Raw genomic sequence first — 18119 nt, 5'->3', positions numbered from 1 at the left:
AACATACCCATGAGAAAGCATGAAAGCATCAAACCTCTTGTACCACTGTCTAGGAGACTGTTTCAAACCATATAAGGACTTTTTCAGCAAATATACATAGTCCTTTTGATCAGAATCAAGAAATCCCTCCGGCGTTGACTTATAAATCTGCTCCTTTAAACTCCCATGCAAGGACGCAGTTTTCACATCAAGTTGTTCTAACTCAAGATCCAACGCACTCACCATAGCTAGAAGAACCCGAATGGTTTTGTGCTTCACAACATGTGAGAATACTTCATTGTAGTCAATTCCCTCCTTTTATGAAAAAACCCTTCGTTACAAGTCTTGCCTTGAATCTAGCTGATTCAACTCCAGGAATACCCTCTTTCTTCTTGAAGACCAATTTGTATCCTACCGGTTTCACTCCTTTTGGTCGAGGTACCAACTCCCATGTACTGTTCTTCTCAAGAGACTGCATCTCCTCATTCATGGCAGTTAACCATTCGAATGCTTCTCTACTCTCCACTACCTCGTTATACGACTGCGGCTCATCAGAATCAATGATCTCACTTATTGTCAAAGCATAAGCCATAGGATTAGTATCAATCGTATCAACACAATCCACATATCTCATTGGTGTTCTGATTTGCCTTCTTCCTCTCCTTGTTGCTATACTCTCTTCTACCACTTCTTCATTAGGCTCGCTTATAGGATCAGTAGTAATCCTAATTGGAGCTACAAACTCCACCTTCTGGCTAGCACCCAGATCAGTTTTTCCTGCAAGATTACTAAGTTCCTCTTTCTGGCCAAACATAGTAGATTCATCAAAGGTTACGTCTCTACTAATAATCAATTTTGGAGTTATATCCATCTCTGTGCACCATAGTCTGTACCCTTTAACTCCAATCGCATACCCTAGAAATACACATTTCATTGCCCTCGCCTCAAGTTTACCATCATAAACATGAGCATAGGCAACACAACCGAAAACACGCAAGCCAGAATTATCAGAGGGTTTACCATACCATACCTCTTGAGGAGTCTTCAAATCAATTACAGTAGATGGCGATCTATTCACCAGATAACAAGCAGTGTTCACTGCTTCAGCCCAGAAACGCTTTGGAAGACCCGCGTTTAATCGCATGCACCGAGCACGCTGTAGTAGTGTTTGGTTCATCCGCTCTGCAACCCCATTCTGTTGTGTTGTGTATCGTACAGTGTGATGCCTCACTATACCTTCCTTTCTACAGAAGTCATCGAATGGTGCATTGCAAAACTCTAACCCGTTGTCCGTCCTGAGTGTCCTGACTTGTCTACCAGTATTGTTTTCAACCATGGTCTTCCACTCCTTGAACCGCCCAAACACTTCATCCTATTTCAGAAAATACAACCACACTTTTCTCGAGTAGTCATCGATAAAGGTCACAAAATACTTGAGTCCCCCTATGGGATTTAACCCGAGCAGGACCCCATAAATCCGAGTGAATATAATCCAAGATGCCTTTAGAAGTGTGCCTTCCAGAAGTGAATTTCACCCTGCGTTGCTTGCCAAGAATACAAGTTTCACAGAACTTCAGCTTTCCTGTTTCCGCTCCTTCTAACAACCCTTGTTTACTCAATATGGATAGCCCCCTCTCACTCATATGACCTAACCTTCGATGCCACAACTCGGTTTTACCATCATGCACCTCCAAGGATCAAGCAACCGCCACTTTTCCCACTACCGCACTCCCTGTGAGAATATAAATGCCGTGTTGTAGCACACCCTTCATCATAGTCAAAGCACCTTTAGAAATTCTGATATGCCCATCTCTGCCTGAGTGGTTGTACCCTTGTTTATCAAGTGTACCACAGAAATCAAGTTCTTCCACAGTTCAGGAATAAACCAAGCATCAAATGTTCTAACCATACCATCATACATCTTGATCTGAACATAACCACTACCCTTGACAGCAAGCTCCTTATCATTCGCCAAAGAACATAAGAGAATGAGGGCTTGATCCTCTTCTTCAATCGAAACACCAACACCTTGTAAATCTATAACAATTCGATTGAAGTTATTAACATGATCTTTTACCTGAGTATTCTCCGTCATCCTTAATGTATACAAACGTTGTTTCTGATACAACCGGTTTGTAAGAGGTTTCTTCTGAAACTTGCTTTCCAACGCTCCCCATAAAGCATCAGCAGTTCCTTCACCAATAACCTCTCTCAACACCTCATCAGAAAGACTCAATAAAATCGTACTATGTGCCTTTGACATAATAACCGTCTTCTCTCTCACACACAAATCTTCCGGTAAATTGCCTTCTTCTTCTAACGCCGCAACGCATCCTTGTTGAACCAAAACAGCCCTCATCTTGACTTTACACAAAGTAAAGTCATTCGAACCATTGAATTTCTCAATATCGAATTTATGAAGCGACATCTTCAATCAACAAAATATCTTGAATCTTAAATTTGAAATTTAGGCTCTGATACCGCTTGTTAGCGCAACAGAAATTAAATAAGAAAGGAGAAAAGAATAATCACATAAGATTTTACGTGATTCGATCAATGCGATCTACTCCACAGGCAGTGAGAGAATTTATTATATATGTTTGTTGTGAGTTTACAATAGGGTCATCACCTGTATTTATAGTGAACTCTTAACACACAATTTAAGTCCTAATCCATTAAAGAAATATACTACAAATCCTAAAAGGAAAGCAATTCTAAATAAAGGATTAAGTATCCTAATCCTAATAGGAGAAATATGAGCCATAACTCAACAAAAATACTATTAACATAGATAATTAGGATTTCTAGTTTCAAGAGCATCCGTTACAATAAATCCACACGGTGCCGTTTGAACCAAATCCCCTACCGGAAACGACAGAGGCCCAATTACCGCCGCTATTGTTACTATCATCGCCGTCGCTATTAACCAAAAATTCCTCTTCCTCATCGCCGCTTAGATCCGAATTGCTATCCCTCTTCATAACCATCCAAGAAATATACTGAAATTGTAATCTAACCCATTAAAAGATGATCGAAATTTAGGAGTTTGAAGAGTAAGTGTTTGATAACTTAATTAATTAACATCACTATTGCAAATTTATTTATTTGTTAATTTACATAAGAAACAGTAACTAGTTCATAAAATTTAAAACTGTTTTATGAATTCTTCATCAAATTTGTTGGAGTTTTTTTTTTTATGAATTCAAATTTGTTGGAGTTAATAATAATAGAGAAAATTAGAGAAAACACTCTATTTTCTAAAATAATAGTATTGTTTACCTCAATAAGGAAAATATATAGAAAATACCTCACCTTTTTAGCATTTTTATTTTTTTTACTCTAAACTCTTCTTTTATTATAATAATACTTATTTTTTATTATTTTCTACTCTAAGTATTTTTTTATTACTCTAACATGTGTGTTTCATTTTTGTTCTCTGATCTGTCTCTCTCCCTCTCTCTCTCTCTTTTCTTCTTCTTCTTCTTCTTCTTCTTCTTCTTCTTCTTCTTCTTCCTTTTTTCTGCTTTCAATTGTTTCCGCCATTGTTCCTTCATCGATCCGCCGTCGTTCCTTCATCGATCCGCCGTCGTTCCGCCATCACACCGCCATCGATCTGCCATTATGCCGCCATCGATCCACCGTTCTTTCATATTCAGTTTTCACGATTTTTTTCTTAGATCGTGGTGATCATTACGATTTATTTTAATTCTCAGATCTATAAAAATTGCTCTTTAATTTTTTCAGTTTCAGATCTAAAAATTTGCATAAAAAACGATTTTATGCAGAAACAGCATCTGATTATCATGCCGGTATCACTATGACATTATCATATCATTATCATAACACTGCAAAAACAAAATTTGTCAAAAAAAAAACTTTATTATCATATCGGTATCATTTACGTTAGCATATATGTATCATAATGTTATCATATTAGTATCATAATATTATACAATTATGATAATAGTATGATAAGGTTTATGATAATAGTATCAAGAAAAGTGTTTCATTATCATTTCGGTATCATTAACGTTAACATGTCTGTATGATGATTATCATATCAATATCATAACATTATACGATTATAATAATAGTATGATACAGTTATGATAATAGTGTGATATAGTTATGATAATAGATAAACAACATTATGATAACAATATGACAAATTTGATGATAATAATATGATACCGTTTGATAATAATATGATAAGGTATAATAAAATGTTATGATATAGTTATGATAATATTATGATACTGTTATGATAAAGTACGTCATGATAATGTTATGATAAAGTACGTTATGATAATATTGTGATAGTATACTGTTATGATAAAGTACGTCATGATAATGTTATGATAATAATATGATAATCAAGCATTATTTTCTATATAAATTTTTTTTATTTTCTGCAGTGTTATGATAACAACATGATAATGCAATGATAATGATATGATAATCAGACACTGTTTTTGGCAGAAATTCGTTTTTTTTTTTGCAGAAAATTATTTTTTCTGATGAAAATCATTTTTTCGACAGATTATTAGATCTGAAAACTGAAAAATTGTAGGATCCATTTTTTAAGGTTTGTAAGTTAAAATAAATCATAAAAATTACAAAATCGATGATTTAAATCTCAAATAACGGTGAAACGACAATGATACGACGGCGGAGCGACGGTGATACGACGATGGAGCGATGGCGGAATGATTGCGGAGCAATGGGAGAGAAATAATAAAGAAGGAAGGAATAAGAATGGAGAGAGAGAGAGAGAGAGAGAGAGAGAGAGAGAGAGAGAGAGAGAGAGAGAGAGAGAGAGAGAGAGAGAGAGAAAGAGAGAGAGAGAGAGAGAGAGAGAGAGAGCATGTGGTGTCAGAGTAAAATCAGAAATATTAAAACATAAAGAGTAAAATTATAAAAATATTAAAACCGTGATGTATTTGTTCTAACTTTTCCTTATTGATACATAAAATCCTATTATTCTTGTATTTTAGGTAAATTTCTAAATTTCCCATAATAATATCAATTATTATCTTTATGTTTCTCATTACATTTCATCCTCAATATGGGTGGTTTTTTTTCCTGTGTGGATGATTCTTTTCTCTGTAAAAAAATCTTTTTAACACTTATCAATAAACTTTTAAAATAACTACTTAATTTAAAAATACAGTAAGTTAATTAAAAAAATTATTTTATTATTAAAATTGTTTTTTAGCGAAACCTATTATATAAGAGGGGCCTCCCAATTGGCCCCTCTAACTCCAATTCTCGCTAGATTATTTAGGAAGTCTCTTTCGGCATCAGGTATGATTACTCTAAACTATTATTTTATTTTTAAAAAAATATAAGAACATAAATGCTATGTTGGGGAACTCTTTCTGAATAATTTTTCAATCTACACTACTATATGTTACAGTAAATTCAAAATGTATTATTATTATTATATCATTTCTATTAATGGTACATGTTCTGTTCATTTTTAATATTGTTAGTTTATTTTTCTCGTTCTACCGTTTGTTTAGCAAATTATTTAAACTTTGATTTATCTTAATTCGTTAAATGAATGTGTATTTGGATGGCTCATATAGTAGCTACAAAGTCCACCTATTATTTTTGTTTACAAAATGTATCATTTTCTTTATGAGATGATCATTCTTCTATATATTTATATATTATTATTTTTGGCAAAAATAAATCTCCATTTTTTTTCATGTTATATATTTTTAATTTTCAAAAGTCATTATAAATTACTTTACATATCTTAATCATAGTTTTAATGACTTTAATATTATTAATTTTAAATATTTATATATACATAATATATATTTAATAAATTTATATTATAAAAATATGTAATAATTATTTTTATTTTTAATAAAATATCTATAAGGTTAATATGGGAAAAAATTATAAAAAATTATAAAATTTATTTCAAATATAAGTATATGAAATTTATTCTAATTTTAAATTTTGTATTTTTTCATTTCAAACGATATAATTCATTTATAAATAATTTTCATATAGAATTCATTCATAAATAAATTCCAATTGACAATTAGAATTATTTAAAGGGAGCCTAAAATAATAAGTGATAACTCCAGTTCTGAAGTGAGTCGTCAATCTCCCGCACAAAGAACAATGTGAGAAGGAACCAGGTAGGTTTTGCCTGATAACCACTCCGATGATAAAGTTAGTATGATGTATATGGTATGCGTAAGTGTTTAAGGGTGTGAATAGTGATTAACCTCTTCATGGTGTGCATCTCCAGATATTTATAGTCATATGAAGGGAAGTAACTACTGAACATGTGAAGCCCACATTCAGCGACAAATCCGGAGCAACTCACGATCCTATTGTTTGTGGTTCGATTGCCTCAGACGTAAATAGCGTCTCGCCCATTTAGCGGACGAGAGGAGGAATGAGCTCGGTAGAAAACTGGTCGGTAACAGATGTCCCCCCTGGCGGTCCGAGTTAAAGGCTCGGTTTTTGATTTTGAAATTCAAGTTTCGCGCTCTCCACTCGTCATGGTTTTATTAGATGCCGCTTCAGTTTCCCTTTGGCTTCCTGCATATGTTTCGTTCATCTCGAGGATAATCTAACCGCTTGATCTTCCTCGACTCTTCGTTTTCCCTTTCTCTTATATATATCCTCACTTTGTCATTTCAGCATTTTTTCCTTTGCTTAACAAATATTTGTATTTTGCTCCTACAGATTTCCCCGTTCGTGCTACCTGCCTCTTCTGCTCCTTTTGTTTTCCATATTTCCTTCGCCTAGTTAATCAGTAAGTTCATGTTTCCTTCTTCTTTTCAATTTTCTCTGTTATATTAGCCTTATGTATATGGATGAAATATCTGGTTCCTGTGAGTCGGATTCTTCTGATCTTAGTGGGGAGAGATACGAAAAGGTAGTGGTGTTGTCTAGAGATGAGGTAGATAGTGATAGGGGCGAGTCCAGTGCTGCCGTTTCCTATTCTTTGAATGACGATGTGATTCCCCCATATTTGCCTCCTTTAGGTCATAGGTTGTCCCTCCCTTCGTCTTCCGTAGTTCCTCCTAAGACAAAAAAGGTAGGGCTAAAACCGTCGGGCCTGTAAGTAAATGTAAGCCTGCTCCCAAGAAAACTCTTTGTGATTTTCCATGTGTCTTAGGAGACGATCATGTCGAGGGTGCTCGAGCATTGTACAGGATTCCCGAGGAATTTAAAATAAGGTTTACACCAGGCATGTGTGCTTTAGATGTTAAGCTGGCGAAGGATGAGGCGATCGTTTTTGTTGAGCAGCTACATGCGGGCCTTCGGATTCCTCTCATAGACTCGGTTAAAGAGTGTTTAAAGGACTTCCGTATTTCAGTTGTTCAACTCCACCCCAATGGGTATCGCTATATGATGGGGATTAAAATTCTGTGCAACCTGCATCCTCTGAAGTTCAGTTGTACCATTCTTAGGCGTCTGTACAATGTCCTTAAGAAGTCTGATGACGAGTTCATTAGTTTCCAGAGTCGCAAAAAGATTTTCCCCGACTATCCCTCCTCTATAAAACATTGGAAAGATCGGTTTTTTATTGTCAAACATCCTACCGCAGGCGGGTGGGGAAAGGTCTCCCAGGCATTCCAGGCGACTATCCTAAAAGTCCTGAATACTATCTTAGACTCAATGAGGTCGCTGTGGTTGATCATCTCATTTCCCTTGCGCCTGTAGATGGCTTAGAGTTGCTTTCCCAGCATTTCTGGAAAATGCCCTACCATTATAAAAAACGGGGCATAGAGAGTGCGTTCCGTCGTGGCTAAAAAGCCTATAATTGATGTTGATGAGATTCAAGACGTGGATGTGGGCGAGTCAGATGGTATATTTTGCCATCGCTTTAAGTGACGAACTCATTTTTTATAGTAGGCGACTTGTGTATGATGACTAAGTCTTCTGTCTTTGTGCAGTGGCCAACTTGAAACGACTCGTTGCTGGTAAGCTTGCTCAAGGTGCTTCAAAGGCTGCTGGGCTAAATCTCCTCCTGCCAAACTGCCTGAGACTGTTTCGGAGGAAAGAAACCCAAAAAACATGCGCGGGCGGTTACGAGTGACTCTTTGAACCAAGGGCGTCCTCCTAAGGCACCGATTGCCCAGGATGCGAAACGCCCCCAAGCCCTCTACAACAGTTATTAATTTACCGAATGGTACAAGTAAATCGCCGAAGGAGATGCTGAAGTCTCTCGGGAAGAGGTCCACCGATCTATCTGTGGGGAGGGCTTGCTCTCCTTCGTTGCCGAAAAAGACTCGAATGGCTAGTCCAGAGGTGGGTGCTGTTATGGAACCGATCTCCATGGTTCCTGCTATCCTGTCGAGATATGGGCCTGAGGCTTCTGTTTTAGATCCCCGGGTGTCTCGTGAGATCGCCCTTGGCTCTTCATTTCTGGCTGACCAAGAAATGTTTGATGCGATGACCGCCCGGGGTGTAGGCGATTACTTATTATGTAATGCGTCTCTGGTATGTACATGCTCTACCTGTATCTTGTACTCGTGTATGATTTGTTGATTGATTAATTTGAATTTATTATTTTTAGATGCGCGAGGGGATACTCGCCTATCGACAAGAGCGGGACTTGTTGAAACAGATGTATCAAAAGAAGCTGGATGGCATTAATTCGGAGTTGGAGAAATTCAAGTTGGCGAATGGCTCGCTGTTGGAGGAGAACCGGAAGAGTAAGCTGAGCCAAAAACAATTATTGACTGAGACTGAGAAATTGAACAGTCAATTGGCCGAGCAAGCGTTGGAGGTGACTCGCCTTAAAGCTGATCCGACAGAGGCCCAGTCTGAAGTACTTCGCTTGGAGACCCAACAGTCACAGGCAAAGGCTGCCTCCTTGGAATTGTCTTCTACCAAGGCAGAACTCATCCAAGCCAAAGCAAATGTTGTGTCTCTGCAGACTAAGATAACCGAGTCTTTAGAACGGGTTGCTTTGGAGCAGGAGAAATTCCAGTAGGCGGAGGAGAAAATGGCGAATCAGGTCGTCTAGTACATGGGTCAGGTGAAAGCGAAAGATGAAGGCTCAGAAAGACAATGAATAGAAGCAAGGAATGAAGAAAATGAACTGGAAAGACAAGAATAATCAAAATCAGGTTGTCTAGTAGACTTACGATTTCGGACAGGATATCGATGTTCTGTAGTATCCGCTGTCTCAGAAGATGATTGAGTAGTTGAGGGGGCAATAGGAGTGTCGGGATTCTCAGCAGGAGGTAGCTCATCATCGTCAGCAGTAAAAGGATCAATGCAAACAAGATCAGGCATAGATATACAGTGAGAGCGGTCAGGAATTGTAAAATAAGGAATATGTTCAAGAAAGACAACATGACGAGAAACACATAACTTATGACTGACTGGATCAAAACAACGATACCCCTTTTGTCCTGCACCATAACTAAGAAATACACATATAGCAGACCGTGAAGTTAACTTACTCCGTTGAACATGAGGAAGAAGAACAAAACATGTAGAACCAAAAACACGAAGAGAAGAATAATCTGGTGGACAACTTTACAATCTCTCATAAGAAGACAAGCCATAATTATGAGAAATAGGAATTCTATTAATCAAATAAACAGAAGTAAGAGCTGCCTCCCCCCAAAATTCACTAGGAACACTAGCAGACAGTAAAAGTGACCTAGCAGTCTCCAGAATATGCCTATGTTTCCTTTCAGCAACCCCATTTTGTTCAGGAGTATCAGTGCAAGAAGTTTGGTAAATTGCTCCATCTAAAGTAAGAAGTTCCTTATAAGCATGAGAAGTATATTCGCCCCCTAAATCACATCTAAAACATTTAATAACAGCTGCATGTTGAGTTTTCACAAGAGACCGAAACTCATTATAGATGCCTAAAAAATCTGAGCGACGTTTCATAAGATAAATCCAACAATAACGAGTGCAGTCATCAATAAAAGAGACATAATAACAAGAGCCTCCCTTTGTAGAAACAGGAGAGGGTCCCCAAACATCAGAATGAATAAGATCAAAAGGTGCAATAGAAAATGTATTACTTTTAGGAAAAGGTAAAGCAGAAAACTTTGCTAGTTTACAACCACTGCAATCAGAAATATCATGAGTTTTCAAATCTCCTAAAACTCCTGTAGACGCTAAAAATTGTAATCGAGACCTAGAGACATGACCAAGACGAGAATGCCACAAATAAAAAATAGAAGAAGACTGACTCAAACGAAAAGACGAAACATCCACACCAAGAACAACAGCTGCAATCTTAGGAGTTTTAAGCTGATCCAATATATAAAGTCCTCCTTTCCTATGGCCGGTCCCAATCACTTCCTGAGACTTTGGATCCTGAACATAACAAGCAGAAGAAGAAAAGGAAACTAAGCAACCATTATCACAAATTTGACCAACAGAAGCAGGATTTAAAGTAAGACTAGGAATGTGATAAACATTTGATAAGGACAACGAATGTGTAAGAACTGAACCAACACCTTGCAAGGGCATAGGTGTACCACTAGCACTCATAACAGGAACAAAAACTTTAGGAATCAAAAAAGTAAAATATGACAAATTAGGTGACATATGATTCGAAGCACCAGAATCTAAAATCCAGGAGGAAGAAGATATACCTGACGAACTAGATGACAAACCTATTTGAGATGAAGCTGACATGGCATGCGGCTGAGATGCAAGAAATTGCTGAAATTGCTCAATCATTGATGGATCTAAAGAAGAAGTGGTAAGTGCATTGTGATGGCGAGGAAGAAGAGGAGGTCCATTATGAGGAGTCGGCGGTCGATAACTCCATTGCTGAGGCTGCTGATGGGGCTGTTGCTGAGCATACTGCTGCTTTCCTTTACCCAACTTTGGACATTGTGATTTCCAATGACCTTTCTGTTTACAAAAACTACATTCATCACGAGCAACAGTTCCATAAGGCCTGACTTGCGAATTGAAATTGGGTCGTGGAGGCATGGCGAAGACTGACAGAGTAGAGACCGTAGAAAGTTCCTTTGCAACAGAAGGCTTTAGACGAATTTCCTCAGCCAAAAGTTCACTAACAACAGAATCAACAGAAGGCAGTGGATGACGATGCAGAATGGACCCACAAAGTCTTTCAAACTCATCACGAAGAGCCATTAAGAATTGTACCAATCTCTGCTCCTCTCTTCGTGCAATATAAGGCCCAAAAGCTCGTAATTCAGCAGATTCTGTGAGAGCCAGATGATCCCATAAATCTGTCATAGCATCATAAAATTCCTGAATACTCATACTTTTTTGCTGCAGAGCACGAATATCAGATTCCAACTGGTACTGTTTTGCAAAGTTAGACTGTGTGTACAGTCTAGCTAGATGATCCCAAACCTCCTTAGCTGTCTCATATTTTGCTAATTAGGTACCTATCGAGTGCTTAACAAAATTATTGATGCAAGTAATAATCTTGAAATTAGCAACTTCCCACTTATCTAACAAAGACACATAATCAGCAGCTGTGCCATCCTCAGACTTGAGGAAAGTACCCGAAATATAACCCCACTTTTGTTTACCCTTCAGAAATTTTTCATCACATAACTCCAATACGCATAATTTTTACCATCTAACTGAACACTAACTGCTTGAAGCGAATCATCTCTAATTTTAGACATAATAAAAGATCTAACAAATAATAAACAATTAAAATAATCAATAATAGAAATCAAACCCAATTATCCAAAGTGACCACCACCTCTGCGCACAAAAGAAATAAAATAAGAATCAACTTTGCCAAAAAATTGATAATGATGAACTTCATACACTGTATTCGTCAAATTATTTCAAAAGCTAATGCAATTTTCCCATAGCCAATAAAATTCTAGATACCCAGAACTGCTAAATACCCAATACTTCGGAGGAGAAAAAAAAATTCATCAATATGGCCGCAATCATCATCTTGAAGCAATAATAATTAGGCTCTGATACCATGATAATATTAATAAAAGAATCCAAACATTATTGATTTTAGAGAAAATAGAACAGTAAGAATAATGGAGGCTAATATTAGATAAGAAAGCCTTAAACCCTAAAATAACATAAGGGGTCTTTATATAGACAAATTACAATAAAGGAAAAGACTATACTACCCTACAATAGTATATTAATTACGCTAACAAACTCTCTTTGTCATCCATTCTGATGCAAAGGTTGTAGTGGATACCTTCAATTCGAAAGATTTGCCTTGTAATGATATTGGCCTAATTGGTCTAGACTGTTATAGCATGATGAACAGAGATGTTTGTGAAGGCTTTGTCTTTGCAGGAAAGAATAGCAACAAGGCATCACATGCTTTAGCAAGTTTGGCTTTTAGAAAATTAGACCAGATTGCTATTTGGTTGGGGAGTGTCCCAAATGTTATCGAACAATTTATAATGGTTGATTTTACAACTTTTAATTAATATAATCTCCTTTACCCGAAAAAATAATATTAAGAACCCAAATGAGAATAAGAAAACCAAAATTAATTACGTGTTTTTCTGACAAACTTAAATGGCTTTTCTATACTTTCTAGAGTGTTTATCCCATGCAACCGTTGCGCCACGTCATTTTTACATCAAGCCAATGAGCATTTGCGATAGGGAATCTTTTAATTATTACTTATTTTTTTTATCATTTAATTTTCCACATGGTTAACGCACAATTGGTTTGTTGCACGAATGACATGGCGCAATGGTTGTGTGCAATAATTTTTCTTACTTTCTACCAAAAAGAAATGAACATTTGGAGCATTAATTTCCACAATTGCAGGATGAGTGCAACATACACATATCCGCAGCCTTGGACAATAGTCAACAAAAAAGAGCCTAACAAAGCCGAATAGCTACAGCGCATTCATTGAAAATTTAATATATTAAACAAAAGTTAGTAGCAATTAATAATTATAGCTATAAATGATGATACCTGATTTAATATATTAAACAAACAAACACCCACTCTATTCTCTTCATCCTCCCACCATTCATTTTCCAGGTAACTAAACCATTTCTTGTTTCTTGATTTTCATATTTATTTTTTCATGCAATTGTATTGCTGGATCAATCGAAAAAAGTTTGAATAGTAGTCTTTTTTTATGATAATATTCTTGATCATGGTTTGTTATAGATAATCAGGTTTAAACATGCTGATGATAGTTTCCAGTAGCAAAAATAAAGTTTTATTTATGTGGTTTCTTTGTTTTAGTTATTCATCAATCGGTAGTGTGGCCACAGACACGGAAAAACAGGATACTGGATACGAACACGGCGAAACAGTGTTATTTAAGGTTTTTTTTATGTTAAAAATGAAGTTTCGTGTCCGAAATGACAAGTGACAGGTTTCCAAAATGGAAAACATGTACTTGGTCTCTTGCAATATTTCTCTGTTTAACTTGCATAATTTAAAGATCAATTAATTTGCAAATTTAAACCCTTGCCATTAATGATCCAATTTCATATCACCTGAGGAACCTTTTCATTTGCTTTTGATAAAAATAGTAGCAATTCTTAGTTTTTAATCTGAGGTTGGGACATTTTAACTTGTAAACATGAAGTTTTTTTTATGTTACTAACTTGCAGCTATGGAAGGATGTTAAAAAAATTTGTTCACTTCCTAGCTTGTCAATCCCATCTCTTAGATATCAAGATAAGTCTAGTTTTGCTTGGTATAATAAAGTCTTAATTTCTTATTTATTTTCTTGAATTTCTGCAATCTTCAGCGACATTTTTGAATGGCTCGATCTGCCCTGGATGAAATGTCGGAAATTGGAGCATTTCAAAGAACTGCTTCAACATTTCGCAATTTCATTTCGCGAGATCCAAATTCTCAATTTCCAGCTGAATCCGGAAGGTATCATCTATATGTATCTTATGCTTGTCCCTGGGCTTCCAGATGTCTTGCATACTTGAAGATAAAAGGACTCGACAATGCCATCAGTTTCACGGTATAATTCCGATGGCCATTCTATACTTTTGATTTAGATTCTAATGACTGAACTGATTTTTGTTTCCGTATTCCGCCTGTAGTCTGTCAAACCCATATGGGCAAGAACGAAGGACAGCGATGAGCATATGGGATGGGTTTTTCCTACTTCTAAGACAGAAGAACAAGGAGCTGAACCGGACCCCTTGAATGGGGCAAAAAGTATAAGAGAACTTTATGAACTTGCAAGTACTAATTATGCTGGAAAGTACACTGTTCCTGTATGTTCGTTTACTCGCTTAATGTTGCCTTTGAATCTATGTTGCACGGGAACTTCTCCATAGCTTTTTCTTTAGTTTATTGAGTTCATATGCTGCATTTTGTTTTATGATAGGTTCTATGGGATAAGAGGCTCAAGACAATTGTTAGTAATGAGAGTTCCGAAATTATTCGTATGTTCAATACGGAATTTAATGATATAGCTGAAAATGCAGCGCTGGATTTATATCCTCCGGAGGTGCGAGTTCATATTGATGAAACCAACGAATGGATATACGATGGGATAAATAATGGTGTTTATAGATGTGGTTTTGCAAAGAAGCAAGGACCTTATGAGGAGGTGAGATTTCTCTGTAATTGCACATTCTTAGACCAGCATTACTTTTAGAGAATTTGTCTGTCGATTGATTAATATTTTACTTGGATCTCCTCTGCAGGCTGCAAAACACTTGTATGAAGCTCTTGATAAATGTGAAATGATACTAGGACAGCAACGCTACATATGCGGAAACACTCTGTCTGAAGCAGATATCCGGTTGTTCGTCACCCTTATAAGATTTGATGAGGTACTACATGTTTTCATATAATTTTCTCATCGGTTCATGTTGCCTGCTTCTTCCTTCCTTTCAGTCTTTGATCATAATTAAACAGATTCCCTCGTGAAAGCATTTTCTATACCAAGTAGTAGGGGTGGGAAAAATTTGGTTTGATTTGGTTCGGTTTAATCTTAAACCAAATCATTCTATAAAAGATATATTAAAAACCAAGCTATATCAAATATTTATATAAATTCTTGGTTTGGTAGTAATTTTAATAGTCTGGTTCGGTTAATATAGATATAGAACAAAACTATACATGATAACTAAATTAGTACATATTAATTTACATACATACACAGACATATTTACTTATTACATTATCTTTGAGGGTTAAAAGCGAGGTGACGATAGAAATTCATGTGTCTGTCAATCCTCTGGCTAAACGTAAGTGTGATGTTACTGTGAATCCCGACTGGTTCTGATTGCTATATAACCCTCTATCTTGTTGATTTTCCTTTAGTTTTTATTTATTTATAGTGTTCGTTTGTTTTTTGCTTTAAAAAATGTATTCACGTTTATGGAAGAATGTTAATTTTTTAATATTTTTGCTAATAAATGGGGACAGAGGATGCATCTCATGATACCAAATGGATCGTTTGCATCTGAATTATTTCATTGATGTCTAATATCACCTTGGAGAACTGATGCCCAAGGGACACTGTTTTGATTTATAATTATAAAATGTGGTAGTCGTTCTAGCATTTTCTTGATATCGAACTCGGTAGTAATTTCCTTTTTCGACAGGTTTATGCAGTTCACTTCAAGTGCAACAAAAAACTTCTAAGGGAGTACCCAAATTTGTTGAATTATACCAAGGATATATTTCAAGTCCCTGGTATGAGTAGCACAGTAAACATGGAACATATAAAGCGGCATTATTATGGAAGCCATCCTTCAATAAATCCATTTGGTATCATTCCTCTCGGCCCGGATATCGACTTTTCGTCCCCTCATGACCGAGAGAAGTTCGGTAAGTAAATGTTTATGTGCATTTCAATTGAAGCAAATAATGGACACCCTTATGGTAGTGTGTGTGAGTATCAACTTGTGTTGGGAAATTGCATTATAGTGATCTTCCTGAGTGTAATAGGCCTTGTTTCTGTTGGATTTATTTTATTTTGAATGTTAAATTTGTGTCCTATTCTCATGATTCTTTTGCTAATAATAGAATTTGAGAAGATGGGCATTCATGTAGTAGACTTTGGTTTCTCAGGTTGATTTGAAGTTCTGCTCATCATAATAAAAAAAATAAATTGTTTATTGACCTCAGTTCACAGCAAATTAAATTTCAATTTCTCCACCGCATCATAACGAATTTAAGTGTGATTGTCATTAACAAATTTCTTCCAGAAAAAGAGTAAATCAAGAACATCGGTATGATTTTTATTTTAGGTAAAAATGGTCAACATACATTACCAAGAACATAAACAACAAGAAATTTTATTCAAGACTTGCTAATTATAAAGCATTTCTTAATCTCCCGTAAACGCAACTCCGATTTGAGATTTATTTCCGTCGACATACACTCATAAAACTTCAATTCATTTGCGATCTCTATCATGGGGTGATGAAAAGTCGATGTTAGGGCCGATAGGAATGATTCCAATGGGATTATACTGAGGATGGCTTTTATAATAATGCTTCTTAATGTGCACCATGTTCACAGTGCTACTGATTCCAGGAATTTGGTAAATCTCTTTGGTAAAGTTGAACAGATTTGGGTACTCCCTTAGCTGTTTTTCGTTGCAATTGAACAGAGCAGCATAAGCCTGCATATCATACCAAAACCAAAGTCATCACATACGTTCACTACAAAAAAAGGCGATTTGCGACTGATTTTGGACCGTCATTGAGCAGAAATCTCTAGTTGGTCCTCATAAAATAGCTTATGAGTAAATGGGGATGATGTAGTACCTCATCAAATCTTACAAGGCTGACAAACAGGCGGACATCTGCTTCAGTTAGTTCGTCGCCACACAAGTAGCGTTGCTCATTAAGTATTGCCTCACATTTGTTGAGGCATATAAAGCACAGTTTCACAGCCTGCAGATAATATGAGTGAATAGAATTACAGGCATCCGCAAATTAATCAATAATAAGTGTTACACTATGTATCACGGAAACAGAAATGCAGAAATGGGAACGTAAAAGAAAGCCTACTTGGTCATAAGTTTGTTGGTCCTTTGCAAAACCACAAGTATAGACACCTTTGTTGATCGCCTTATATACCCATTCGTTAATTTCATCAATTTGAGATCGCAAGTCGGCAGGATATAAATCCACCTCTGGATGGGTCGCGAATTCATTCATTTCTGTGTTAAGCATTCGGATGATTTCTCCACTGTCATTGTTAACAATTGTCGTGTGTTTCTTATCCCACAGCACCTACCATATCATACAAATGAATATCAACAATTGTTTGAGTTTTGATTAGCCGAAAGAAAGAAAATGGGAACATACAGGAACCGAATACGCTCCAGCATACTGAGGACAGGCAAGCTCGTAGAGAGCTCTTATACTGCTGGCACCGTACAAAGGGTCAGGTTCGGCTCCTGGTTCCTCTGTATCGGTAGCAGGAAACACCCATCCCATATGGTTATCAGTGTCCTTTGTTCTTCCCCATATGGGCTTCACAGCCTGCACACGTTCGGAACATTTAGAAGATGAAAATCACTGCGAGATGGATTTATTATGATCACGAAAACTAAATAATGATGATGAGTTTGATACCGTAAAACTGATGGCTCCTTGGAGCCCTTTAAGCTGCAAGTATGCGAGACACCTTGAAGCCCAGGGACAGGCATACGATACATACAGATGATACCTTCCTGATTCTGCTGCAAACTTTGAGTTCGGATCTCGCGAAATCCAACCATGAAATCCAGTGACCGCCTCTTCATTAGCCATCTGAAAAGTAGTCAATCACTCAATCTTTGTATAACTATTACGTAAAGTTACGAAGAAATCGAAACTTATTTCCTACACCCAAAAATGTTTGTTACCTTGAAAATGTTCTTGTTCTTCACTCACTTGCTTGAGCTAAAGAAACAACGTATACTTATAGTACTTAAGCTGAAGAAACAACTTATCTTGAAAATAAAAAAATACAGATACAGTGGGTATCATTTAATAGTAGAATAATTTATTTGACTTTTGGAAAAATATAATTTTGAACCTTCTCCGAAACACTCCTTTCAATTATAGATCTAAATTAGTTGTCCTGTTTTTTTTCCCTTTCCTTTTCTTTCAAATAAAAAAGACTTAATCATTTTAAAAAAAAATTACTTGTTCGATTTTGATCGTTTATCGTCCAAACATTCAATTTTTTTTTAAAAATTAGTCTATTTTTCAGTTTTCAGT

The 18119-nt window shown here is 36.3% G+C and overlaps 2 protein-coding genes and 2 non-coding genes across 5 annotated transcripts; 3 read left to right on the top strand and 1 right to left on the bottom strand.

Annotated features, from left to right (window-relative positions):
* The first annotated feature begins 12843 nt into the window (after window positions 1-12843).
* Window positions 12844-16028, top strand: LOC126680117 (uncharacterized). Of its 2 annotated transcripts, none has more exons than XM_050375172.2 (6): window positions 12844-12954; window positions 13679-13903; window positions 13986-14162; window positions 14276-14500; window positions 14598-14726; window positions 15504-16028. In XM_050375172.2, exons 2-6 carry the CDS (start codon window positions 13691-13693, stop codon window positions 15735-15737), a joined length of 978 nt encoding a protein of 325 aa, XP_050231129.1. In that variant the 5' UTR covers window positions 12844-12954; window positions 13679-13690; the 3' UTR covers window positions 15738-16028. The 2 variants fall into 2 exon arrangements, with proteins under 2 accessions (XP_050231129.1, XP_050231130.1); XM_050375173.2 differs by lacking the exon at window positions 12844-12954 and adding an exon at window positions 13009-13246.
* LOC126685255 (small nucleolar RNA snoR14) lies at window positions 15096-15185 on the top strand. The gene has a single exon (XR_007643366.1). It is a non-coding gene; the product is annotated as a small nucleolar RNA snoR14 (small nucleolar RNA).
* On the top strand, window positions 15316-15411 carry LOC126685247 (small nucleolar RNA Z101). The gene has a single exon (XR_007643358.1). It is a non-coding gene; the product is annotated as a small nucleolar RNA Z101 (small nucleolar RNA).
* Window positions 16029-16117: 89 nt separating the features above from the next.
* On the bottom strand, window positions 16118-17888 carry LOC126680121 (uncharacterized). The gene is made up of 6 exons (XM_050375177.2): window positions 17762-17888; window positions 17490-17666; window positions 17220-17396; window positions 16920-17144; window positions 16674-16802; window positions 16118-16528 (listed from the first exon to the last, which is right to left on the bottom strand). The coding sequence occupies exons 2-6, from the start codon at window positions 17664-17666 to the stop codon at window positions 16301-16303; spliced, it is 936 nt and encodes a 311-aa protein (XP_050231134.1). The 5' UTR covers window positions 17762-17888; the 3' UTR covers window positions 16118-16300.
* Window positions 17889-18119: the final 231 nt, after the last annotated feature.

This window comes from Mercurialis annua, linkage group LG5, assembly GCF_937616625.2.
Source record: "Mercurialis annua linkage group LG5, ddMerAnnu1.2, whole genome shotgun sequence".
Lineage (NCBI taxonomy): Eukaryota > Viridiplantae > Streptophyta > Magnoliopsida > Malpighiales > Euphorbiaceae > Mercurialis > Mercurialis annua.
The sequence above is the reverse complement of the archived record's forward strand: the minus strand, read 5'-3'. Positions and strand labels throughout refer to the sequence as shown.